The sequence below is a fragment of the Phyllostomus discolor genome, chromosome 10 (genome assembly GCF_004126475.2).
Source record: "Phyllostomus discolor isolate MPI-MPIP mPhyDis1 chromosome 10, mPhyDis1.pri.v3, whole genome shotgun sequence".
Classification (NCBI taxonomy): domain Eukaryota; kingdom Metazoa; phylum Chordata; class Mammalia; order Chiroptera; family Phyllostomidae; genus Phyllostomus; species Phyllostomus discolor.
The window spans coordinates 3,883,231-3,910,748 of NC_040912.2; the positions used below are offsets into that span (position 1 = coordinate 3,883,231).

A 27,518-nucleotide genomic window follows, 5' to 3' on the forward strand; every position below is an offset into this window, starting at 1 on the left:
CCGTGTCTTCTGTGGGTTCCCTTCGTGTGCACCCCGCCCCCGTCAGCTCCTCCTCTCAGTGCCGGTGCTGTGAGTGTAGGTAGCACGTGCCCTTTTAGACAGGTAACGAAAGTACAACGACAAAATTCCTTTCTGGACAAACGTGTCCCACTCGAAAAGTAAAGTCACAAGGATGCCCTTCAGTGTCCCCAGAAGATTGGGCTCGGGGACTGCGACAGTTGCTCCTCTGATTGAGGGCACTGCCTTCTCCGGTCCGCAGGTACAGGGGACTGTTCCATTTTAAGCCATTGAGGGAGAAGGGCTTTACATTCTAAATCGCAAGCTAATAAATGCTCTCTGTTCATTAACACACTTGACCTCCCTGGTTTGTGCTCTTGCTGCCTGGCCCAGTTTCTCAGAATCTGTTAATGACATTGAGACCCTCTGTTTCAGGTGAATCCCTTTCTCACCGGATCCCTGCAAATTCAGGACAGATACTCATTTCTCGTGCTCTGCCGCTCCTGTTCAGGAAGGAAAACTGTCAGAAGGAGCCCTGCTCGCTGTCTATTTTCCGATTTCTTCAACATGTGTATACAATGATTACATTTGCGGGAATTCTGCAGACAGCTTTGTCATGCTTCCAATACCAGACATTATACTTGAGTTTCTTATTTCAAATACTAAGCCCTTGGCTGTTCAAATAACAATTAGTTGAGCTGGAATGAGAAAGACAGATGAAAGATAAATGGTAATTAAGTTTCGAGGGCTCTTTCCTGTTTTATGTTCCTAATTTATGGCGGATTAAATATTCTCATATTGTTTTGCCTTCCTGGACACAGATGGGCATGGAATTTGGGTTTCACTCCAAATCTGTAATGTCTGCCGTAAAACCTGAGAAAATGATAATAAGTTTGTTTCCGACTCTGCATAATTAGTGAGTAGACTGAGTTAATTTTTAGTGTCAGGGAATGGAGTTGAACGCAATTTGCTTGCTCAGGACAAGTTCGTATCAGACATCCCCCTCCCCCTGTTTTATCGTTTGACGTGGCTATTGGATTGTAATTTCACTGCCAGCACCATGGGGCTGTTTGTGGTGGTGCTCATGTTGACCTTGACCAATGTAGGAGGTGATAATTTTGGCCACTGACAAAATCACTCCATGACCGGGCAAATGAATAAAGTGGAATTTACACACACATATAGTATTATAGAATATTAAAGTCAGGGATCACCCCATTCAATCCCCTTATGACAGGGGTGCCAAAGTCATTTTCACCGGGGACCACATCAGCCTCGCGGTTGCCTTGAAAGGGCTGAAATAATTTTAGGACTGTGTAAATGCAACTCCTCCTTAATCCCAGGGGCAAGGAGCTCGGCGCTGCCACTGGATAGAAACAAGGTGCGGGGCCAGATTCGGCCCTCGGGCCTTGTGTTTGCCAAGGTGCATGCCAAGGATATTTTCCGTGCCTGAGTAGGTCTCCCCCAGTTCCCGTACTGCTGATAACAAGGTTCAATGAAATTTTCCAAGTGTAGTTCTTAGACCAAAATCACTGTTATCAAGTGGGAGCTTGTTAGCAATGAAGACTTCATCACGACCTGTAGTTTAACCAGCTCCCCAGGCGAGTCATGTGCACACTGAAGTTTGAGAGACTTTAATCTTAAGTCTGGGGGTGGTGAGGGAGATTCATATTAAAAACTAAAATCCAAGCCATTTACTTGGGGAAAAAAAGGAAGATGAAAATTCTGGCTTCTTTTTTGAGGTTCTTTTTCTCAGCAATCAGAAGCCATTTGTAGTGATAATTTCTTCCACACCTCCTCATTGTGCTGATACTCTGTGCTTTACGACTTTGGCATTTGTTAGCATCTGGTAATGTTTCAATATTGCACGCAGGTATTAAAAATCAATCTCCAGCTCCTTTTTAAATATGGTTGATTGAACAAATGCGTTTATCTTCTCTCCTTGAAATGTCACGAAAATACCACTACGGAGGGAAGGGAAAACATCGGCCCACAGTGATACAGAGAAGGAGACGCATTCCGTATTAAACTGGGGGCGTCAGCTCATTTGTACTTGTGCGGAGAACCTGGCAGTGAGCTGTTTGGGGAACACAGAAAATTACGGAAGTGAAAAAAGGAATAAGACAGTGATTATCTGTGGGGAATGCAAAATGGTCCAAGGAACAAAACAGGATCATAGCCATCGAGTCCTGTGTGGTCGGCTCTAGTGGGTCACGGTCACGTGTGTGTATGGATGTCAGTTACTCAAAGAGTTGCAATGACATCATAGTTGAGGAATGACTGGGAGGAAAAATGTAGAGGACTATTAGGGAGCTGACTTCTCATTCTTCCTCGTATCATTTCTGGTAAATAAATTGTATCTGAGGCTTGGACAGGGTATAGGTATGGCATGCAGCGTCATCACCGGGAGGAGCTGAGTTAGAGTCACGTGACTCTCTCTTGCCATCTCCCTGCTCCAGCCAGGCCAGAGTTCATGGATCCCGAGTGGAGAGATCACTGGGTTTGCAGCCCAGAGACCCGAGTGCTGGGCCCATCCTGCCACCACCTCGCCGTGCATGTTTCAATGAAGGGCCCGTTATTCCCAGGTTCCCACACCACTGCACAATCCAGGAGATTTCCCTCCGTGGTAAACACAGTGGGCAGGAAGCGACTGTTGCTAGCGGCTCTCTCAGCCGCATTAATTTCTGCTTCGCTTCGTCACTCAGCCACTGACCCGCGTGGCTTGAGAGCGACCCTTTCCAGAGCAGAGCAGGCAGTTTTGCTTCTCAAGAAGCCCAACGGCCTTAATAACCTGGAGAGCAGCATGGAATCATCCGCATGAGCGAGGAGCAGGAGCCCCTCTAGGCAGACGGAAATATTTTCAGTCCTCCCACCCCTGACACCTGTGAGAATTCAGACGTTTCCGAAATGGCCGGAAGCCATCTGGTCGAAGTGCCATTGCCCCTTTAATGTCACCTCCGCCCAGTGATGCTGCTGACCTCCCGCATCACTGGCGCTCCAAATGCTTATTAAGTTCCTCGAAAAGTAGGTATTTAACGTCGAGTGAAGCAGAGTGTCTTGGAAGGGCCGTACAGCCTTTGCTGTGAATTCCATGCAGGTGAGAACCCCGCAGGTTAGAGGCTCCAGCAGACAACACCTGGGCTAAATTCACCCGGGCTCGGAAGTCCGCGATGCCACCCACCCCCTGGGTTCCCATCAGCCAGGTCGTTGCCACTTCGTGTCACACCTGCCTTTGCCAGCCAGTCCCTTCAGGGGCAGTGGAGAGCAGGTAAAGCAGACACGAGCCAGCGTCTCATGAGGGCAGACCAGCAAGTGCGTCAAGGGGACAGAGGGCACTGTCCTCTCAAGTCCCGCGTCTCCGGCTGTCTGCCTCCATCTCTGTCTCCCTCTCCAGCCGGTCCCACCTCGGTGGCTGCCTGTTCCTTGTTCTCGCCTTGCCTTGCCTTTAGAGTCTCGATGTCCCACTTTTCGGGAGACTGGTTTGCTCTGTTTGTGTCTCTCCTTATTTTCTGCTCTTCCCTCCCCCGACTCCTGTTCACTGTGCTCCAGAAAATAAGCTAAGTAGGAAGCGGAACTGTAATTGTAACTGGGGTCCAGTAGACGGGGCCACAGAAAGCGTGGAAGTAACTGTAGACATAAAACAAGTGAGAGTTTCCGTTTGCGAAGAAGTTGTGACGCCAGCAGCACAGGGCAGTCTCGTCCGGGAGAATCCTTCTAGCTTTTCCTTGTGCTGGGAAATTGGGGGGTGGACCAGATTGTCAGCAGGTGGAATATGTCTTAATAGGCGTTCTGTTTTCCTAGCTCAAAACAGGACTTTTAGTTCAGAGGAAAAAATGTATTTTTTTTTTCATTTTAGAAAATGGAGACTTGTTGCCGTTTGTATAAAGAGGATGGGCACTTTTTTTTGTCTTCCGTTACAAAACAACTTTCTGGCTAGGAGAGGTGATTAACTTGCAAGTCAGGGTCAGGCTGGTTGCTATTATCTGGAGTTTTCACAGAAGGCATCTGGGAGCTGCTTGATTGCTCTCGCCTTCCTTATCTCCGTTTCCTCCCACAGAGGTTTTCCCACCACAGATAATGCTCTGAACTCCGGCAGGCAAGGTGCTTATCTGGCCCATCTTCGCACACCCCGAGGCTCCTAATGTTTTAATTCCTTGGTAAACACTATTGGACGGAAAATAGCAGACCAGTCCGGTCCCTGGCCCTTGTGCCAGTTTATTAGAATCATTTAGGATTTTGGACTCCGGTGAATGGTGCCACAGAGATTCCCAGAGCGGTGAAATTGTGTCTTAATTTAGTCTTTTCATTAGCTCAGTTCCCAAAAATTTCTTCATTATACAGTGTAAATAGGGCAGAGATAAAAATTCAAGGTTTGTCCCTTCTGTTGGCAAAACACCAGCATCGGTGGACACCAGATGCCTGCCTTGCTCACTTATTCGCACAAGAACCCAACAGAAATTTAAATAAAGGGGTCAGCGGAGAGGAGCTTCCAAAGCACATTACCTAGAACATGCAAAATGGCATTTTCTGCTGTAGTTATGGTATTTGAAGCATCAGGACTTTTAGTGCTTAATATTTTCATGTGTTTTCTTCCTAGATACAGGTGGTTCTGTTTTTGCCTTAAAGGATTTTACAAGTAAGTTTCGTTATTTGACAGCACACAAGTGATAAGCCGTTTCAGGCCACCAACCACGTAATTTCTGGCATTCTCCACTGACAAAGCGACTCATGGCACTTCTGGGCTTGTAGGGTCTGCGTATGACTTCACGTGAATCAAGAACCAGGGGGACTATGTATCAGTAGCCTTATCTCTAATTTTTTTAAGCCATGTCCACTTTTTTTACTGGGCCACTTTAATTTATTCTAAGTAATTTTGTCTTTGGGGGTTTGTCTGTACCTCACAGCTGACTTGGAATACACGGTGTCATTGGTTGGTTTGTGGGTGGCCACCGAAATTAAGGTGGCCTGCTCTGGTTTCTCTCCTGACGGTGCGACTCTTTTGCCTTTTAAAATTTGATATGAATGAAGCAGTTATCTGCATAAGAAGCAGTGAATGACTCGGGCGGGAAACAGCAGGCTTGCCTACTACAGACAAACAGGACAGTCACTCATAAATAGTAACGCAAGGAGAAGCTCTGTTTCACGCACTCACGGCCGTCAGCCTGCCTTGGCCGCCGCTGTCCGGCCTGTGTGGTGACAAAGAGCAGCCACCACCGCCCAGTAGGGCAGCGTTTCCTCCCCGCATGGGCCCTGCAGCCCCAGGAGCTCACGCAGGGCTGGGGCGTCCACGTGGCAAGGAGGCCAAGGCCTTGGGCAGAGCCGCGCCTCTGCGGTTGTGTCTTCGTGAGACGGCCCCTGTCCGTGCTGGTGCCGAGCGGACAGATGCAGAGGCCACCGTGAGCCGCAGAGTCTTGTTTCTTCCGCTGGAACAGAGGCAGCAGCGGACCTCGGGCCGCTGGGCGTGTCCACGTTCAGCAGGACAAACAAGACAAATAAACGGGGCGCCCCTGGGCAGCTGAAAATTCGGTTACGCAGAGGTGCGGCGAGTCCTGCTTATCCCCACTGTATTTTGCAATGAGGTTTTTAAAGTGCGGTTTGCGAACTCATTCATATTAAAGTTCTCACCGACATTCAACGCCGGTTTCTGCTTTTCTCTGGGAAACTGAAGAAACTGAACTGCTTTTGTCTCTGCTTTTCTCATTCAGAGCACTGAGGTGGTAATTTAATATCTTTACCCCTCAAATCAAATTATTTTTTCCCCCTATCGTTTGCTTGGCTTCTTGGCTTATCAAGCTTGATTACATTTGCCTTTTGCTACTTTGAGAAATGTGGTCTGAAAGTGCGAAATAGAAAAATTGATCTTCCCAGGCACACAAAGCAATATGCCAGTGTTTTGTGTAAGTCTTGTTTTGCATGATAGAAACTTGTGATTCTGGCTTAATATCTTTTTATTTTTATTTTTTTTGCTTTGATTAGGAAAAGGTGAAATGAATCATCAGCAATGAAACAGACACCGATTTTTAAAATTCTTTACTTCAAACAGGAAAAAAAAGAAGACATGTTCAAAAAGCGTCTAAATGTCTCTCCCAGCATGATGATTAGTATCCATTGACCATAGAATGAATCCTTCCAGAAAATCGATTTCACTTTTTTGTTTGTTCATTTGCATTTTTATTACACCGTCATAACTGCTCTCGAAGAGCTGAGGGGGAAGAAGGTTTACACCCCCCTCCTGTGGTCTGTCCCCATGAGGAGCTGGCCTGGGCCACCGTGACCTTGCGACAGTCCAACTCGACAGGGACTGTAGTTGGCGTTCTAGATTTCCTCATTTCCCTCTGCTGCTAGTGGGTTGAGTTGGTCCCCAGGAAGGACAAGGTCACGTTCTGACCCCAGGCCCGTGAAGGTGACCTCACTTGGAAATAGGGCCTTAACGGATGTGATCAAGTTCAGGTGAGGCCGCATGGAATCAGTCCAATGACCGGCACCTGGAACGAGAGAGGGGGAGGGAGATTTGGGCATAGAGACACAGCCACACGGGGCGGGGTGTGGTGCTTTGTTCTGGCGGCCCTGGGCCACTAACCCAGCCCGCGTTCCCAGCTGAGAGCCGCACAGTCAGCCACTGGACATTCTTGTTTGGAAACCTATAGGGAGTGTATCTGAAAATCTCCTGATTCTGTCATTTTCAGCTCTTTTTCTACCCTTGGAGAGGTCTTAAGTTGTAGCATCTTTAGACAGATGCATCTTAGGGATATTAATTAGATTCCTGTAGGCCATCCTCTAACCAATGGGAAAAGTGTGCATGCCAGAGTCATACAGATTCGGGTTCTAATCCCAGCCCTTCCTTGGGGGCACGTCATTCAGCTCCTCTGGACCTCAGTGTGTATGCGACGTGCTCGCCTTCTCCTGCCCCTTCACGCTGTTCTCTCCTGGCACTGCCGCTGCTGTCTCTTCGTGTCTGCTGCTGCCCCTTGGCATGCTCGAGTGAGCAGAAGCCATAGTCGGCTTCGCGCTGAAAACTGCAGAAAAGAAAGCCACGTGGTAGCTCCACAGTTACTGCCCCACTTGTGGTTCGTTTCTGACAAGGGGTGGGCCGGTAGGTGCTCAATGGTTTTCAAATTGCAGGTCATGACTCATTAGTGCTTAATGAAATCAATTAGTAGATCACCCAGCATTTTCAGAAACAGAACTCGAATTAAATAGAAAACATCAGTTTGCACAGGCTAAGAATAATGTGCGTGTGTCTAAAATTGAATTTGTGTGTGTGTGTGTGTCACAATGCATTGTATTTCTTTTAATGCGAAACATAATTAAAAACAAGCTTAGAAGCCAAGTAGCTTCATGTAATAAATCACATGTGAATTGCACCGTGCATCCACCAGCCCAAGTCGAGTCTCCCTCCGTCGCCGTGGGGTGGGAGGAGGCGGTGAAGGGCAGAGGGGGATGTCCTTCGTGAGCCGGCTTTCCAAGCAGCCAGACTGACTCTCTGGTGGGGACTGAGGTCTCAGAGCTCTGCCGGCATTTCATGCTGTAGCATCCATGGGACACCATTGCTCTGCTTCTCTGTGCTGGCTCGTGGGCTGTGTCTGGCTTTACTCCAGAAGTGTGCCATCAGGGAAATCTGATTTCCAGTGACAGCCATTCCCACTTCCCCCGCTTCTTTGTGGCACGCACTGGGCTGAGCTGTGGTCAGAGCCGCCCCCACCACCTGCTGGATCACGTGCACCTGCGAGGCCGCGTTAGTTCCTGTGAGAAACCCTACGGTCTGCAGTAGGGGCTGGCAAGCTGTCGGTTTGCGTTTCTACATGGAGACCGAGTCCCCTGTACCCACGGCCCATAGAAACTTACCAGGGAGGCCTCGGCTGGTTACTTTCACTTTCTGACCCTCCGTGTTCTCACCTGTCATTTCAGAGATGGCTCCTGATAGACTCTTCCCCGTGGGGGTTCAATGCTAGGGACTGGCATGGACGAATTGCTGGTGATGGGGACGTGGGTGGTGCTGGTGACCACGAGGCTCGGCATCAGGGTGATGAGCCTTGTCTGCCTGCACGCGGCCCTGCTTGCGGAATTGAGTTCGCCTGGCTCCCCAAGCCAATAAAGGGACTCCAGCTGAGCACACCCAGAAGGTTGATTCTGTCTCCAGCGCTGTGCTTTTAGACAGGATTTAATGACTTGGATCCCTTCCAGAGAAGAGGGGCCTGACTTGCGTTAAGGACTGGGGTTCTCCCGTGTGGGGCAGAGAACACCCCGGGGTGCCATCACTGGACAGAGCTGCGGAGCTGCCCGAGGAGCCCCCCTTACCTTTAACCCCTTGCTCCCTGAATAAAACCGGCGTTGGTTAGAAAGAAGCACGTTCTCATTGTTCCATGAGGGGGAATCGTTTGTGCTATGAGAACTTTTCAAAACACACTAGGCTGTGTGGAGGGGACGGATCTAGTGGGGGATGGTAACTTCCGCCCGTCCGGTCCCCAGGAGATCCTGGGGCCTGCAGGGAAGAGGCGGTCGTCGTCTGTTGTGAGCTGGGCGGCCGCTGCTGCCGCTGCTGAAGTCTGCGGAGCTCTGGGCTGGGTTGAGACTTAAGGTAGCAGGATCAGAGATAATACGAAGTGTGTGAAAAGCAAAGGGACAGGTTTTTTATGAGTCCATATGAGGGGCATGGAGACTGTGAGACTGTATTTTCTTGGATTCTGTGTAATAATCACATGCCATTTTTATAATAAAATATGTTAAAAGATAATCACGTCATATTTTATAATCATATGTTTTAACGGGATAATGGGACATCCCGAGGATAAGTCTGAGAGGAGGAGCCAGGGAAGCTGTAGGAGGGGTGTAGCAGAAAGCCCCCTCTCCGCAGCCGGATTGTTGCCAGATCGCGGGCTGGCCCTTCCTGATGCAGCAAACATCTTCACTGACGAGCCCCCTGCCACTCAGACCTCCGACCACGCCCACTTGGGAGCCGTGGGCAGACTCTGGGGGTTTGTGGCTGTGCCCGGTGACGGTTTCACTTGGCCTGTCCCTCCCTGTGACCAGTAGTTCATCAGGGCAGGTGACCCAGTCCCTCTGACGTCAGAGCAGGGGCGGAAAGTACACTCACGTGCCAGATGTGATGCGCCTGGAGATAGCGTGCATCTTCAAACACAGGTGTGTAATCAGGAGAATTTTATAACATCCCCACAAGTTTAAGATTTTTAACTTTGGTTCCAAAATCGAGGGCTGCTGACCTTGCGGTGTCTCCAGTGTCTCCGATTCCTGGCTTCTGTGAAGCTGGAACTTGACCCATTCTGTCGGGACAGCCTGTGCTGAGCCGCACTCGCACCTTCCCGGGCGTTCTGAGCACTCGCACCGAGACCCTTTGGCCTGAGCACGAGAGCCCGGGGCTGGGCCAAGTTACTCCTCTCAGCACGATTAAACCAAAGAAATCGCTCCGTTGTTGCTACTAGTCACTGCTGTGTCTGAAGGCCACCCGGCTGTTCCCTGTGATCTGTGCCCGAGGGAGGTGGGGCAGGTGCATCTGCCGCCGTGCGGGGTACCCACCCCCGGACTGGGGGCCCACCGCAGGGCACTGCGGACCTTTCCGGGCACACCCGGACGCCAGCCTCCGAGATGTCCCGGGAGGTGGGCGTAATTGCGCCTGGTTTATTTTCTGTTTGGAGTTTCCCCCTGGGTTTTAAGTGACAATCTCCAACAAAAGTTTTCAAAAAATACTGAAGAATTGAAAAATAGTTCATTTAGTCTAGGAAACACAATTCCCCAAAAACACTTTTGAGCAAATGCAATAGCAAAAATATCTCCAAATGTTTATGCTAATGCTTCCATCTTAGATTATATTTAATATTATGTGTTATGTTTATTATGTCTATTAATGCTTATCTCCTCCATTACTATTTAAGTGCATCTTGAAAATTGAACTTTAAATTACTGTGACATAATGCACTTCTTTGCCCTAAAACCTTATTAGGCTGGTATTAGACGATCTGAGTAAAACTTTGTTTTCTTAGGAGAGCACAATGGTGAGAAAATTCTAGAAACTGTAGAATGAGTGTCTGATTCATGTGTCAGTACTTCTACAAATATTCTTTTTTACTTTGAATTATTTTGAGTTCAAGGTCTCAACTGTAAAAATATAACAGAGTGCGATTTTTTCTCTATCATCGGAGGAAAGTGACACCTATGAGATCCCGTTAGAACCGACTTTAGTACAGCAGAAACATAACCCAAAAAATGAGACACATTTTTCCTGCTTTTACTACATCTCTTTTTATATTTAGCTACTTATTAAGCTCTAAGTAACATATATGTGAAGTTTCTGAAACAGAAATACAATGGATAGTGGGAATAGAACTAGACCCGTATTACATTCTAGGATATAGACCCTAATTTTACGTTACATTGCCCAGAATGCTGAGGGTTTTCCCCCCTTTGAGGAGACAGGGGAGAACTGGAGTCACATTGTGCCCCTCCCTCTGTTAATTACATGGGAGGTGGGTTTTAAACGTCTGACAGACCGGCAGCTGTGAAACAGAGAAAGGTAACAGCCGGTGTAAGGAATATGGTCAATAATAGTGCAGTGGCTGTGTGGCACTTCCAGGTAGGTAGGCAGGTGTTGGCGATATTGGGGGACGCTTGGTAAAGCGTCCAAGGATTGTCTGACCGCCATGCTGTGGACCCTACGCTAACATAAAATAACATTGAATGTAAACTGTAATTGAAAAATTAAAAAATAAAGTGCAATGGAAAACTGGAAAAAAATCTGAAACTAAGCTCACTGGCATATAACAGACTCTACTAACCTTGAATGTGAAGGGCATGTGTCCGAGTATATGCTTGTGAGCATCTTGAGTGTGAGTGTGTGTGTGTGTGTGTAGTGTTGGATTAGGAAAGGCCCGAGGAGGTAGGATATAGCTGTGCCTACGTCTCTTTCCTTTTCTACTTGTGACTTCTCATATTCCCAGCCTTGGAGAAGTAGGGACTGGATGGCAGACCGGACTCGGCCACAGAGGGGGACAGAGTTGAAACACGGCCGTCTAACGTTTGTGGCCTTAGAAATTAGCCCCAGTGTTTTAAACTCGGCCTCGTCATTCTCCACTGGGACGTTCGTTTCCACCATGGGTAGCAACACAGGTTGATTTTTTTTTTACCCATCTCTCCATTTTTTCTTTCTGAAGCCAGCTCTGCCTTTTTTTTGTCTCCGGAACTTTCTCGCTGTTACTTAGCACTCCCTTGCTCTTTATATTCTGCAGCCTCTTACCGTCCTCACACTGTCCCTGACCTGTGCCCAACATCGCTCTGCTCCCCGGTTGGGAGAGTGTGTAAAAACTGTCTGTTTTCAGAACTTCCTTTGGGCCTTTTTATAGTCAGCCGTAGCCCCCAAATAAATATATGTATGCTCTCCCCATGCTTACCATATTTCTACCAACCTATACTGTCGACACTGGAGCCATGCGCTGGTGTCTGCCTCTGGGCTGTTCTGTGGCGCCAGGAACTTGCCTGTCGCAGTGCTTGCGAATCTCTAGTAGCTAATGTCACGTCTGGCACACAGAGGGTCCTCAGTGAATGAAGGGCACATGACTGATATTCCCATACGAATGAAAACATTGTTACAGTACAAAAGGGGGTTCCTCCCCACCGATCTGGGTTCGTTTCGCCTGCCGCCTGAGGAAAGATGTCTCTTAATACCAGAGATCAGTGAAAAGGAAAGGAATTTATTATTCATTTGAAATAACACAAACTAAAGTTCCCCACAAATGCACACAGTCCTCCCAGCACCCTCCACGTGGCAAAAGGGAGCACTTCCAAAGCCTCGTGGTCCTGACTCTCACCCAAGCTGCATGGTCCGAACCAAGACACCAAAGCTGCGTGGTCCTAAACAGATGCGTGGTCCCAAAAAAGGGACATGTGTTCTCAAAAACAAAGAGACGTCTGGTCCCAAAGAGAGACGCCAAATGGCTGCTTCGCTGGGTTTAAATCCCGGCACCAATCTTCCTCTGCAGCCCCATTTCCGGCTCCTCCCACAATTGGCTACACCTGCCCGCATTCCGGGCCGGTGTGGCCCTGTGGTGTGGAGCCAATTATCTCCAAGCTCCTCTGAATCCTGTTACAAATCCCTATTTGGGGCTCCCCTCTTGGCTGCACCCTGTTACAACGTGGACCACTCCTTCTCTGTTTGTGAGCCTGGTTACTGTAGTTTTCTAGTCTCATTCTTTGGATGGAGTTCTACCATAAAGACAATTCATTAAAACATCAAAGTGGGGACATTATCATTTGGACAAAACATGGTTCAGCCTAGTGACTTCCAAATATTTCTAAGAAAAATTAGTACTTATTGAACACTGAGGAACTTCTTTACACATAAAATTAATGTCTGCATGCCAATTTGCCGTCATAGAAGCTCAATAGCCTACAAAAGTGTTTGCTCGTTTTAACGGACTGACTTGTTTTTCCTGGGAAGCATGGATGACCAGCTTCCTACATGGGCATCGTATGGATAGGTTGGAGGGTGTCAAGTTCTTAGTTAACACTTTTTGCTACCCCATTAATCAACAAACAGTCCATGCCAACTAACCTATATTAAATAACTTGGTTCTCCTAGAACAAATTCATTCATAGAATTCCTCAGAGCCAATTCTTGAATTCCAATTCATAAAATAGAACTACTCAGACCCCAAGGTTTGTACGATTTGAGAAGTTATCTGACAAAGCTAAACTCTATCAGAGAGAGGGAGGGAGAGACACCAGTATGCCAGACTCATAGTAAGATGCATTTATTAAGACAAATTAGCAAATGGTTAGCCTGGCACATTTGTAGCATTCAGTAGATGTTCCCTCCCTCCCTCCCTCCCTCCCTTCCTGGTTTTAATGTTGCTATTCAAGTAGATATGAATGTGCCCTAGCTGGTGAGGCTCAGTGGGTCGAGTGCCCGCCTGCACACCAGAGGGTCACTGAATCGATTCCCAGTCAGGGCACAGGCCTGAGTTGCCGGCCAGGTCCCCAGTGGGGGGCACGTGAGAGGCAACCACACATTGGTGTTTCTCTCCCTCTCTTTCTCCCTCCTTTCCCCTCTCTCTAAAAATAAATAAGTAAAATCTTTTAAAAAGTAGATATGAGTGTATATTTACTCAACTATAATCTTATGTTAAGAATATTAAATCCATGCCTTTTACAGGCCAGGAAAATACCTCGAGCATCATATTGTCATTTCAGCATGGAGCCTAGCCTGAAACACACACAGGGAAGGGGACTCCCCTTGTCCTCACACAGTTGTTTCTGATGCAGCTCCTTCATTAAATGCAATCTATTAATTCCTGTGTATTTGTGTAGGTAAAGATTTTGTTGGTAGAAAGAAATGCGTGTTCTCATCTGTTTTTATACCTTTTCTTTCTCACATTCATGGTTTTAAGTATTTTTATTTTTACACTCAAGGATTTGAATTGTGTGGCAAGAATCACATAATCATTCACATCCAAAATGTGTACATTTATATGTGGGTTTTAAATCGGATGAAATAAATGATGTAATTTGAAAATGTATATGTTACAATGTTGGCTTATTGATAGACTGGTGAGGAAACAGAGATGGGGTTGCCAGGAGCCTTGAAGTTCTTCTGGAGATGAGGTTTCTTGTTCTGTATTAAATGCTCAGCTCTGAAGCTCCTGTATTAAATACTCTTCTCTGAGCTTCTGTTGAAGGGATGTTACCAGAGGCCTCTGGCTTTAATTCCAGTTCTGGAAGTTAGTTATTTTTTTTGACTCATCTTTTAAAGAACTCCTATGGTGTGTTCAACCATATTGCTCAAATCCTGTCCCCTCGCGTGGTTTAAGAATGACCCTGTCTTGCTCAGCCTTGAGCCTGGCGTCACACGTGACAGGGAGGGTGTTCTCAGTGGGTCAGTCCACGCCAGGGCCGGGAGGGTCAGCCCGAGTTCCTGCCTCACCCCATTGTCTGCTGGGAAACATCACAAATGGGTGTCGCACTTGGGTTAGAATCAGTAACTTCAGACATGGAGCTATATGTTTTAGCGAGAAGCTGGGTTTTCCTCACTATGGCTACACAATGCTATTGGCTTCTTGGAAATACATTTGGCTTAGAAAATAGAAATAGAAACACACATTACTGCGAGGTCTTCAGATGTCATTCTAGTTCATTCTTCTGAAAGGCTGGCCAAGGTCAGCCTCAATTCTCTTTGTTAGGCTTTGTGACTCTGGGCCACTCTTCTGTAATGGTTTTGAAGTTGTTGAATATATGTATGATATTTGCTGTCACTTTATGGCATATTTGAGTGCCACAGTTTGATTTTAAGAGAAGGTTCTATTGACATGCCTGTGATGTATCGAGCCCCTTAGTCGGTATTGACTGTATGGCTTATTTAAAAGATAAGCTAAGAGCCCTCTGCGGTGCATTACTGTAAAATGAACCAAGTGAACTGGAACAGGTCAATTCCAGTCTGTGGGCTTGTCTATCCTCAGCGGGAACGAAAAGGAATTGTGTGGTGTTTCGTATGCTTTATCTCCTCACCCGAGAGTGCTGAGTGCTCACTCGTGGATTCAGGAGCACCGTTGTTATGTCATTAATGAAATGTTTAGTCCAGACTTAGAAAATGACCTATCTTTTACTAGAAGCGTCTTTTTTTTAACATCTTTTATTATCTTATCCTAAGCATTGATTACATGGATTGCGAGTACTCGAATGAACTCTGATTTTGCCATCGCATTCCTGTCTACAGATAGTGTTTTTATGCTCCCCTTGCTTCAGAGGCATAAATAAAATAAACTAAGTGGGTGGTCAGCTGTTGCCATGGATGGAGTCCTCACTTTTCAAGCACACGCACAAAAGCAGCCCCGGGTGTACTGAAACGAGTCCATTTCTTTCTTTCCCCAGAACGCGGTGATCCCGGGTGTAGCATTTAGATTGTAGCTGCGGCTTCTCTGCTCCCAGACAGTACGGCCACGCCCCCGGGGGGCAACCTGATGAGCCTTGCATTAGCTGGGGTGACATGACGTGATGGCAGTGGGGGCCGTGGGACTCAGTGTGAAGGTGGCTGCAGGCTTTCTCTTTAGCTATGTCCCCAAATGACCGTGTGGGATGTTTGATATAGTAAACATATCTACCACAACCATTTTCTTCAAAAACAAACAAACAAACAAACAAACAAATAAACAAAGAAACCCAAGTCTTACTTATCTGTTATAATTTGTTTTGGGAAGTTACAGAAAAAGAGAGAGAGGGAGGGAGATTGGATCCAAGGAAAGGTGTCCCTATATAGTCACTATTCATTGTTCCTCATTTCCAGGTGGAATGAAGCCCAAGTCACCATTTAATGGGAGCATATCTGAGGGGGGACCAAAAAAACCCTCCTAGAATTTATTTATAAAACCATGTATTTATTCTCACATGTTTAAACTTCAGTCACCTTCAAAGTACTCTTCATTGGATGCAATACATCTATTGAGGTGCTTTTTTCCACTGTTCAGAACAGTTTTTTTTTAAAGATTTTATTTATTTATTTTTTAGAGAGTGAAGGGAGGGAGAAAGAGACAGAGAGAGAGAAACATCAATGTGCGGTTGCTGGGGGCCGTGGCCTGCAACCCAGGCATGTGCCCTGACTGGGAATCAAACCTGCGATGCTTTGGTTCGCAGCCCGCACTCAATCCACTGAGCTATGCCAGCCAGGGCTCAGAACGGTTTTTGAACTCATCAATTTTGATGCCTCTTAGTGCTTCTGCCCTTTTTTGGTTTGCTTGTTTTACCTCTTCCATATCAGCAAAATGTTTCCCTTTGAGGACTTTTTTCATCTGAGGAAACAAAAAAGTCTCTCAGGGAGAGAGATCAGGTGAATAGAGAGGGTGGGGCACAAGGGCCATGCCATTTTTGGTCAAAAACTGCTGAACGCTCAGCGTGGTGGAGTGGACAGGTGCGCTTGTAATCACCCATCATGCAATGGGCAAACGTATTGAAAGAGGCTTGAAAAAAATGCACTGAAGCCAAACACAACCTCTCACAACAACGCCAGCTGGTGCACTGATACAGATGGGTTCCTAGAGCACTCGCCTAGTGGGGGAAGCCTGTACTCCAGAAGATAATTTTGGGGTTTTTTTTGTGAGACCCTCCTCATACAGTGAGAAAGTTTTCTTCTATTTTTGGTAGTTGTGGTAATATTTTCTCAGAAATTTTCCTTTTTAGCAAATATGTACTTTTAAACTTTTAGCTGATTTTATTGTTTGCTTTATTGATTACTGACATATCACTTCTGATTTTTCATGTCAAAAGCTAATCTGTGGAATTTGAAGGTTTTCCTTCATAGTTGTTGAAAGATCTTATAAGAATTGATTGCTCCCTTTGTAAAATAAACATTTTGTCAATGCTAGATTGCCTTCTTGAATTGTTGTATTTCTTGTGTGGTCAATCTCTCTGTTTTTAAAGTAGAGGAAACATATTTATCCATATTTCTCTGCCTAGAAATAGTTTATGGTTAGTAGACATGCTTCTTGATTTAAGCAGTCTAAGGGTGGTATTAGGCTAATTCCTATCTATAGTGAGTAATAAATAATACATTTCAATAACAAATTTGGATTAAGTTTCTATATTGGCATGTTGTGATAAGTAAAACATTTTAGACCAAGTAAAAAACAAACTATGATTTTCTGACTATGAAAGTATGCTTTCTTCGAAAGTATGGTTTGCAGCTGGGGCTCCAGTAAGTAACGTAGTTGAGACACGTTTGTGAAAACAGCAGTGTGCAACCAGAGCGCAATCCAGTAGAATCTGAGCCCCAGAATGACGATGAATTTGTCCTGTTCACTCTGTGTCTCCAGTGACTGATGGTCATTCTTGGGTATTTTGGGAATGTAAATAAAATATAGTTCCATGAATAGATGAAGAAATTATAATTTTTAAGCTTAGGCTTGCTGATACGTAGTTTCACTTAATGCTTTATTTAATTAAAGTGAAAAATTAAGAGCTGAAATCAGTATCAAAAGGCCGATGTATGTACCATAAATATATTTCATGTTTTTTTCTGTAAAAATGATCTGCATGTGATTGGCTGCATGGCTTTGCTGGCGATAACACATTTCTCTCCACAGTGCTTTTATGCATTCTTGTATTCAACTGGATATGCTTATTTTAAAAAAATTGAATTTTGTTTTGTAGCCTAAATTACACAACATAGATATATTTTAAAATTTGTTTGTATGGAAAAAAAAGTTTTCTCCCATACCAGATGAGGGGAGCATTTGGAATTCCTAAAGGTGTGAACCTCAGAATCCTCTCGTAGCCAAAGTTTGCCACTGCACCCGTGCGGTGTCGCTGAGTTGTGAGTTACATGGGCCCTGTGGCCGGGACTCAGTGGGTTTTATGTGAGATTTAGAGGGAAACATAGGAAGCATGAAATGCCATTCTTGTTTTGTTGAAGCAAATGTGTTTTTTCTCTCTTACTGTCAATTTAGATTAAAGTTTAATCAAGCAAACATGTTTTGCTTTGAGCTTCTGTATTTATTTGGCTGTAACAAAAATACTTCCTTTCAATGCTCAGTATTGGATGTCTATTTCAGAGTGCTTATTTGCTACAATTTCCCTAAGAAAATGTAGCTTGAAATGGATTCTCAGCTTTAGGATATGTTTGTTATGGTGCTTTAGGCAGATGGGCTTGAAAGAAACATACCAGATACCTGAGAGAGTTCTTGCTGATCTCTACAATACCTGCACCCTAATAGGTCACACTTCAGCTCCTCTATTTTGACAAATAGCCTGGCCCTTTACAAAAGCTCTGTCCGTGGTGCTGAAACCTCTCATGATGTACGAGCGTGTCTTGCTGATAAATTCTAATGTCAGCCACTGTGTGATAGTGATTCATCAGGTGGTAAAACCTGTGTTTGGGAAACACACTGGATGATCAAGCCTCAAGTTTGGCTTGTGTTAAATTAACACAGTTCTTTCATTTCAAAGAGTTCATAACAATTACCTTCCACACTGTGAAAAACAGCTAGGATTTAATTAGAAACCGTCAAGGCTATCACAAAAGCAAATGTCTAGTATTAACAGATAAGTTGATATGACTACAGTACTGGAAGTGTTTACAGGACAATGGCATGTTGACACTATACAGCAAGCTACTGTAAGAAAAGTTGAACACTTGATTAGGAACAGGCACCGAGCAATTAACATGGAAACCTTGCAGCTTTGCAGAGATAAGTGATTTGCCTATAAAAAGTGTAGCTTATTGTCTCAGATGGTTTTTCATTGTTCCAGGGTATCTCCTTTGTACACAAGTACATTTATTTTGCATGGCTCTGGGTTTTTGTTTGTAAATACAACTAAAACCCTAAAAGATATTGGCTGGGTTTTTTTTTCTCAAGTAAAAGTTACATGTTTACTATATAAGACTCTTAAATAATCAGTTACGTTTCTGGCAGTTAAATTCAATGACTCTCAATTTTTTAAAGCTGTGTTTTTAGGCGCCTTGAATGGAGTCATAGACAGCTGCACTTAATTTTTTTTTACTTTGAATTTTTCTGGGATTTTCCTTTCATTAAGAAGGTCATCCTCTTAAATTTCTGTTGAACTCTGGAATTATCTGGCTCATGCCTTTTTTATATTGGGGTGAAGTAAATAAAAGGGAGAATTTCATAAGATGGAGCCTATAAACTTCTACTATGAATTCTCAATAGGTTTTGAAGGAAAATTCTCAGATTTTAGTCTTGAAAAATCCCAGTCTTCTAAAATTAAAAAAAAAATCATTGTTATTCTGGGGTAAAAGGACCATCTACTTTGATCAGACATCAAGTCAGTACTTCTAAGGTTAGTTGCGATATAAGCATATAAATGTCCTTCTTTTGGGATTTTGTAGAACATGTCTCATTGCTATGTTTGCAACACAGAACATTATTGGATTACTTGCTTATTATTGAAGTAAAGTGCATTGAGTGTTTAGAATCATAGAAAGATTTGAAGGTTACACCCAGATCTGAAGTCCTGCCAAAATTTGGCAATATTTTCTGCAAAGCAAGCATCTTAAATTTGAGTTACTACTAATTATCAAAATAAGGCTTTCAGTTCCTCGGATATTGATTTACATTATGTGAACTTAATGATTAAACCCACCACAAAAGCTTCTTGTTAAGAAAAGAAAACCTTTAAACGAATACATAATTTGCTGGGGGGTTTCTTTTCATCACTAGTGAAAGGGTTAAATAAATGTGATGATTGCCTTTCAATATTGATAAAGTGCCTCTCAGTCCATTTTTGTGTATTATAAAAAGGTAGTTACAGAACCCAGTAAAAGAGTGTTACTCCTAGCATTTCAAATGTCATTATAGAAAAACACTTTTTAAAAAAAAATGTCATTTAAATGATACCTGGTCAGATGACATTTCCCAGAAATTATTCTTTATTTAAAAACAAAAAAAAAACAAGACAAAAGCAATTGATTTTAATCCAAAATGTATTTTTTCTTATAAAAGAGGTCCACATACTCACTGTGTCTAGTCTACAGAGTCTGTCCATTTTATTACACCACGTGTCAATTCAAGTTTATCCGGTCACTGCGGAAACTCGTGGCTAACATGTGTAATACAACACGGGAGGAGGTATCGCTCAGTTCCACTACTCTTACATACTTAAAAAAAACACGGAAATGTTGTTGTCCACTGTAACTGCAGTCCAGACATAAAAGTTACATGAGAGTTCAAGAAAGTGGAATTATCTTATTTGGTTGCCACAGTACCCTTTGAAGCCGGTGAATTAAAATGCTGAACTTGTACAATTTCCATCGGTCAGGAGCAGCATCGGTGAAGCTTAAACTTTCTTCTAGAAAGTAATATTTCTATGCTTTTTTTTCCCCCAAGCACAACTACACTCTCGAGCTTCTCTTTGAAGTAGATTTAGTCAGGTATTTTTAAGATACATCTGCTGGCACACCTATAACAGTTGCTTTCACTTCCAATGCTGTACTTTTTTCTTTGCCTGCTTCCCAGAGGTCAATGAGAGGAGGGTAAAGCTCACTGAACGTGATGGTTGGTTTCTGTAAGTAACTCCTCGCGTAGTTTTGTCCAACATCACAGTTCATTTTATGAGAGAGCCAGCTGCAGAGGCCTGTCATGCTGATAATCCCCAGAAAGCCTGCAAGGCAGACAATCAATGTTATGATGCCATTTTTTTCATACTCTTTTTGATCAGGGTCCAACCCCTTTGTGGTGACATTAACGCACTGTTTCCTGTGTTTCTGATAGACGGTGGGGACATCGATACAAATGTTATACTCAGTCGATGGGTTCAGATGGGTGAGATTATAAACCTTGACGTCGGAAGGTATCCGAGCACTTTGGGCGGCATGAGAATTGTCCGTCTGGACAAAGGCTGTCCACTTCACGCTGGATTTGAGAATCTTAGAACTTGCCTTCCAAGACACCAGGACTGAATTGGCCTGGACATCTTGGATCTTAATGTTCAAGGATCCATTGTTATCCTGGGGAAAAGAGCCATCCACTTTGATCATAACGGACTTTAAGTCAGCACCCACCAGATTAGTTGCTATGCAAGTGTATAACCCCCCTTCTGCCAGGGTTATACCGCTGATATCTAGGGTGCCTTCAGAATGGACGTAGAACTTGTCCACCAGCGTGTTAGGCAAGAGTTTCTGGCCAGCCGGTGTCACCCAGTAGATCTCGGGCTGTGGCTCCGCGGTAGCTCTGCAGTGTAAGGAGATGTAGCTCCCGGCTTCCAAGTCCAGGTTGGAAGGAAAGCTCTCGGGCCCTATAAGAGGGAGGCAGATTTCCATCATTTCCCGGAAGTGCACCTGCCGGACGTTTTGGCCTTGGAATTCGGGAGGGCCCACGCAGAACAGCGACTCCGGCTCCATGAATCGGACGTTGGTTTTGTTCATGTTGATCCAGCGGATGACGCAGTCGCACCTGATGGGATTGCTGTGTATGCTGATCTCCTTGAGGCTGGGCAGGGCCTCGACCGTGCCGTGGTACAGGGCGCTGAGGGCGTTGCTGTTCAGCATGAGGGACTCCAGCTTGGGCAGCCTGAAGAAGGCATTGGGGTGGATGTAAGACAGCCTGGGGTTGTTGGTCGCTTCTATTTTCCTTAAATCCGGCAAGTTGTCCACGGCCAGGCTGTCGATGGAAACCAGCTCGGGCATGTTATTGATGCCCACCTCCTTCAGGTGCAGCATGTTGCTCAAATCGCCCCTCCGGATCCGATGAATGGGGTTCTTATTGAGATCCAAAAATTTGAGGTTTGCGACTTTCTGAAGAGCCACTCGGGGCACTTTCCTAAGCCTGTTGTCGTAGAAAGAGATGCTCTCTAAGTTGTCAAGCCCCACCAAGGCATCGTCCGGCATTTCCGTGAGGTTGATACCGGCTATCACCAGGCTGCGGAGATTGACAAGCGGCTTAAAGTTCATGTCTTTGATTCTGACGATCGGGTTCTCCCCAATCATCAGAATCTCCAGATTGGGAAGAGCGTCAAACCACTGGCTGTCGATCATCTGCAGTCGATTTGCATTGAGATGAAGCCGCAGAAGACTCTGCAGGCCGATGAAGGCCCCCGGCGAGATGGCGGAGAGCAGGTTGTGATTCATGTAGAGTTCCTGTAAGTGGCTCAGCCCGGACAGGCATCTGTCAGGCAGCTCCGTGAGCTGGTTTTCCTCCAGGTACACGGAGAGCAGCCGTGGCATCTTCCTGATGTTAAGATTGGCGACCGAAGATAAATTGTTTTGCGATAAGTCCAGGCCGGTAAGGTTCACGGGAAAGTCTATGGCGTGTTCGATTTTGGCGATGTTGTTAGTCTGCAGGAGCAGGATCTGTGTGTCGGCAGGCAGCCCGGCTGGGACACTGAAAAGACCTAAATCGTTACAGTCCACCGTGGAGGCGTCCATGTAGATGGACCGGGGCGTAAACCAGGGCCTGACCTCACACGTGCATAGCTGCGGGCAATCCGCTCTCTTGTCTACGGCTCGCACCAGTGTCGTGATCGCTAGGCCGAGTAGCACGTGCATGCGGAGTGGCGTGTCCTTCATCTTAGCTTCCCTCTTCGGCGATGTCACGGGCCCAGAAGGATTCCGCAGTCACTGCTGGGAAGTTCAGCGAGCGCCAACCGGCAGGGAGCGTGGCGGCACGGGTCACACGGTGAACGCCATAGACCCGCGGTGTCTTCTGTCATGGGACCGTGTGCCGGCACCCCAGTTGCCCCGTCTGGAAACGTCATACATGTTGGACAACCGCCAGTCACTGCCGCCTCTGTGGGAGGAGTCTGAGACGCGCTTTGACGACGCAGTGTGGACAGGTGGTCACAGGAAGTCGAGCAACTCACGTATTTAGGAGTGTCATGTTCAAGTCCCGTGCCAGTGCCGTCCTTGCAGGAAGAGCAGCGTGACGCTAAGCATAATAAAGTAAAATATAAAACAGAGAAGAAAAAGAATTAGTCTAAAGGAAACATGTACCATCATTAATATCCATTAACTAATAATTATGGTGAGCTCACATATATCCTTAGAGTTGACGGGTAATTCACTGTGTGACTTTAGCCTCGACAGTGACTGGCCCAGGCATTGCAAGGCTCCCAGCAATGGGATCTTCGGAAGGCTGAAGTTACAGCAGACACAACGAACATGCTTCCACGATATTTCTGTTATTTCCACATTTTACTTGTTTGTACCTTGCAATTGTATTTATTATAGTTCGCATTCTCTTTGACAATTAGTGGATGGGAAGAAAAGGAAGCCTTTCAGCAGCGACAGCCTTTGCCCCCCTTCCACAGACAGAATTAAAGGGTGTAACGACACAGGACTGTTCCGCTACAAGCAAACGCATTAGCCCGCGGTCCGTCCGGCCCCGGGGACCACCTGTGACGCGAACCGGAAGTCCTGGCATTCGCCGGGACTTCCTGTTTGCATTGGTACTTCTCTCCACTGTGTCCTCTGCATCCAGCGGCTTCACCTTGGCGGTATTTGGAAGAGATGAAGTCTCCCTTGCCATGGATGCACCTGTATGTTGTCATTCTTAAGGGGAATTCCGATTCATGTTTTACTGCTTTATTTTTTTTTCCCTGAAAATAACTTTGATTCTATTAGTCACTAACAGGGAAAGAGCTAACGTTATTACAGCACTAAAACAGGCACTTAGCCATTCCTTCTTTTAAATGGATACTGATGTCTCTCACATAAAAATAAGCAACGCAGAACCAAGGTGCAGCTTTGATATGCGCTGGGTGTTACCATGCCTCACCACCTTGGCCTACACGCTCACTCCTTCAGGGCTCTGCAGGAGAGCCCCGCGGGCCTGTGCTCGGGGCTGGGGCTGGGGCTGGGTGGGCGGGTCCTCCTGGGGCTCTGTGCTCGGGGCACAGACAGGAGCACTCTCTCCCCTCTGCCCAGCAATTGCTCTCCTGGAGGCATTCTCCGTGACTCTAAGATAAGATGGGGCCTCAGCGACAGAGAAATATACAATTGGAGACGCCATCTCTATGGAGAGAGAGAAACTTCTTTCTTATTTAAAAAAAAAAGTCCGTTGTCTTTCAGAATTCTAAAACATGTACAACTCATAAAGTCACTCCTACTTTTCCTCTTATCCCCTGTTTTAAGAGCTGTGATTTTATCTAAAGCCAGGTCTTGAAGTTCAGGTATATATTTCGCTATCTCGAATTAAGTGTCTGCTTTCCTTTTTTTTCCGTCCTGTTTGCTTATCTACATTTTCTTAACTGACCCTTCAGCTATTACTTGTAATCTGTTTGTTTTAATTCTATTTTCCCATGACAGTCTGCATTCATCACTGTGTTGTACTTGCTCCCAGCGTACCGGGAGTGCAGGGGTTAGGCGGCTGTGTACGCTCCGGAGTTCCCCCCGTTTCCAGCACCCACCTGGCACCAGGCGCAGTTATCACCATATTACCGCTCCTATTCCCTGTGCTGTGCTTCACTTCCCTGCAACTGCTCTGTAACTGCCAATTAGTACTTCTTAATACCTTTTTACAGTAGACTCCGGGTCCCTCGGGGAAAGACTCGAATGCAGCTCCTCCCTCACTGAAGGACCCTGAGAGGCGCTGAGCCCTCAGAGCCACCCGCCACCCGAGGTCCCTATTCTTCCTCTGTCTGTCCGTCCTCCGCTTCTGCCTGCCTTGTGCACATGGCCTTCTCTCTGCTGGTGGGGCCAAGGGGGCCTCAGGCCTCCTCTCTGCCTGGAACGCCTATTTCTCCGTTTTAAGGTGACCCGTGCCTCAGTTCGGGCGTCACTTCTCTGGGGAGCCCTCTGGATGCCCCCTCACCCCAGCTGTCATCAGCTGCCCCCGCAGCGGACCCAGCCCTGAGACTCACACCCACCACAGCACCTGCTGGGTGCTGTCCCTCACCAGCGCCCGCCCGTCCACCCGAGAGCGTGAGCCTGCCTGACTTCACCTCTCGGGCCTGGAAATTATGCCATAGTAGATGCCCAAGAAGTGTTTCGAATGAACCCATATGTGAATCACGTTAATTCGTGGGCACATATACCGTAGTCACCTTTCTCTGTAATCTCGGCAGTTCAGTCTGTTTCATTTCCTAATTTCAGTGTTTAGCTGCTTTAACTTGCATAAATGTACTGCTTACACGGAATGTGTTAGCCACATTGCTGAATCCAAAGGTTAAATATGAGAGTAATATAAAGGAACATTGCACTTGAAGAAAAAGCGAATCTCATAAGTGCAGTTTTCTCCTTCACTTACTCAGTCCCCTTTAACGAGCACCTTCTGTGTCCCAGGTAGAGATCTGAGAGCTCGAGGACAGAAAGCCAGCCTGGTCTCTCCCCTTCGTCAGTGGGGGACACGGGGGACCAGGTGGGTACAAGTCTGTGTCAGAGCGGGTATGCCAGCACAGAGATGGGGACCTGAGAAAACGACCAGAGAAGTCTGTTGCCTCTTTATTCCCAACGTGGACAGAAAGCCTAGACACAAAGGGCCAAGCCCACTCGGGTGAGCCCAGTGTGAGACATCGTGATGGCCAGTGCATGGGCGCCGCCCCCTTGGTCCCGGGCCCAAAGCCACGCCCCCATCCTCCTCCGTGGCGGCGGCAGCAGCAGCAGCAGCACTAGAGATGTTCACGATGAAACGATGAAACGTAGGATGTGGGGCGGGGTGGGGGGCGCAGGTCACAATATCCCTTTTTATTTTGAAATGATTCCTGGGAGCGTTTTCTGACATGTCTATCTACGTTTAATTAGAAACTCTTTTCTGACCTCACTTCATCACTGTATAGCCATATGCCAGAAACAACCACAGTTGAACTAGAGTTATCCCGCAGGCTTTTGGAAATAAGGCGAGTTCTCAGAGTGGCGAACAGATTCAACTCCTGTTTCCCCAGGCCCGTAGGAGACACCGTCAGCCGGGGAAGCACAGCAGGGGGCCGTTCTCCCCTGCGCCTTCCTTCCTGGTGACACTGCCTTCTTTCTCACGTCTTTGAGCTGACCGTGCGGGTTCACTAATGGACACTCTGGCAGGCGCTGTTTGCAGGAGAGTAAGGCCGTGCTGACCTTTTACAGTGCAGCACTTGATGGGTTCCAAAGCCCTCTCTTACTCATTGTTTATTTTATCTTAATCATGACCTTCTGAGGGCGTGGGGAGGTACTATGGCTCCTGATTTTTAGGTCAGGGTGTGGAAACCCACGCGCCCGAAGTCACAGAGCTAAAAACGATGCTGTGGGATTAGAACCCAGGTTTTGTCTTGCGGACCGTGGCTCTTTCTGGTGGTCTGCATTGCACATGCGTGTGGAAAAGAGATGAATGACTTTTTCCGAGTCACTTGTTTTCCATCTCAGCAGGGCTGGCATTTCCTTGGTTTTCAGCTCTTCCTGAAAACTAGTTTTAGCCCCCTGCTAGTAGTGACCAGTGTGAGATTCGCACTAACGCAACTCCCAGGGGCCAAAACCGAAACGCCAGCACCGCCGTGCAGCGGGAAACACGGCGGTCAGAGAGTGCGGACGCCTGGCTTTGCTGGTCGGGGCTTTTGCTCCACTTTTAAAAAATAGACCTGGGAGTACAAATCAGGAGTTTGCAGCTGGCTCTCGAGTCTAGAACCTGAAGCGGGAAGTCAGATCAGAGTCCTTCACTGTCATGGTCAGCAGAGCCTGGCGTGCCCGCTGACGTAAAGAGAACGTCGTCACGGGATGACATGGGGGCTCTTGAGCCCAGGGCCCTTGGCGTGACCTTGGACCCCAGGCCCCTGTGCTGGGGCACTGCTCCTGGGTTCATTCTCGGCCACCCACATCTGTGTCCTCATCATGTATTTACCTTTCTTGTTTCCTTTCTGGACATGGCATTATTAGACATGAGATTATTAGATTATTACATCAATAGACATGCAGTTATTCGATTATGAGTCCCTGAACAGATGATGAGATTTTTATTATTGGAGACTGTGCGAAACTCACTCTGGATGTGATTACATTAGCACATTGACTTGGCTGATCGGGACCTAGCCCTGCACCTCCAAGCAGCGGTCGGTCACTCGGCAAGTGCACGCCTGGTGTTCACACCAAACAGGTCTGTTTGTACTTGCCATTGGAGGACAGCATGTGGAATAGTGATGAAGAGGACTTTTCCTTCTTAAGTAACCGACAATAAAAAAAAAAAAAAACCGCAGGGAAAAACAAAAGAGAAAAAGGCGTGGCCCCAGATCTTGACAAAATCTTTTTCTCATTGCCTGGTGGTGACAAAGCAGAAGTATCCCAGTTGTCCCTCGAAGTGTCGCCTGCTCACTTTCCAGGCACCGATCGAAAACGCAGCTGCTCCGTAGGGAGTGGCCCTTAGCGTTACCCGCGAGCCCACGCACGCTCTGCCGTGGGCCCTCAGGGGTTTGGCCCAACGCACGGTCATAGTGGTGGCGTTTATGTTGGACAGATGTCAGCTTGTTTTCATATGCGTCTGTATGGTTTTTTTAAACATAAAAACAATGACATCATTACAAACTATTTGACCCGCTTAATCCCATCTTTACGTGTTGGACATTTTTAACGCTCTCAACGCTGTCGCTTTTCCTCTCTCTGTCCAACTTCACCCCTCCCACGTTCCCTTGTGGAATACATCGAGAAAAAGAATACATCTTTGAAAAACGCTTTCAAGCTTAGGAAACTTAAATTACGTTATTATTATTCTATTTGTATAATTCTCCATATTCCAGCAATTGCTGGGATTTTTTTCCCCTTCTAAAATAAGAGGAGGGAAATTGTACTCCAAAACATCAACATTTCAACTTGAGTTTCCGAGGCTTGAGGACTCTTGCTTTGGAAGAGGCCATGTGCTGAGCCCAGGGCCCAGGACGCGCAGCCTCCAATGAACACATTGGGATGGATGGCCGAGTGGGCGGATGTAAAGTAGACCACTTGTGGGTAAAATTTACTGCTTTTCTTCTTTAAAATGTGGTCAATAAACCCAACACAAGTAGATGTCACTAGCAGCAGATACATTTTCATTAAATGATCCCCTGTCTTGGGGTGAATATTCATTCATATGCGTGCTCATACTCTCCGGAGCTAGGAGCCAACTCATAAGTAACTACTG

At 46.3% G+C, this 27,518-nt stretch overlaps 2 protein-coding genes across 4 annotated transcripts in view; one reads left to right on the top strand and one right to left on the bottom strand.

The window, feature by feature from the left end:
* IMMP2L (inner mitochondrial membrane peptidase subunit 2) overlaps positions 1 to 27,518 on the top strand; it is a 596,245-nt gene that overhangs the window by 245,751 nt on the left and 322,976 nt on the right. The window lies entirely within an intron of this gene.
* Positions 18,432 to 27,518, bottom strand: part of LRRN3 (leucine rich repeat neuronal 3) — a 34,001-nt gene continuing 24,914 nt past the window's right edge. Inside the window, exon 2 of one of the 2 annotated variants that reach the window (XM_028525638.2) lies at positions 18,432 to 22,370. In XM_028525638.2, coding sequence (XP_028381439.1) covers positions 19,886 to 22,012 — 2,127 coding nt within the window. In that variant the 5' untranslated portion in view covers positions 22,013 to 22,370 and the 3' untranslated portion in view covers positions 18,432 to 19,885. The remainder of the gene's footprint in view (positions 22,371 to 27,518) is intronic. The other variant, XM_036010393.1, reaches the window with a different exon arrangement.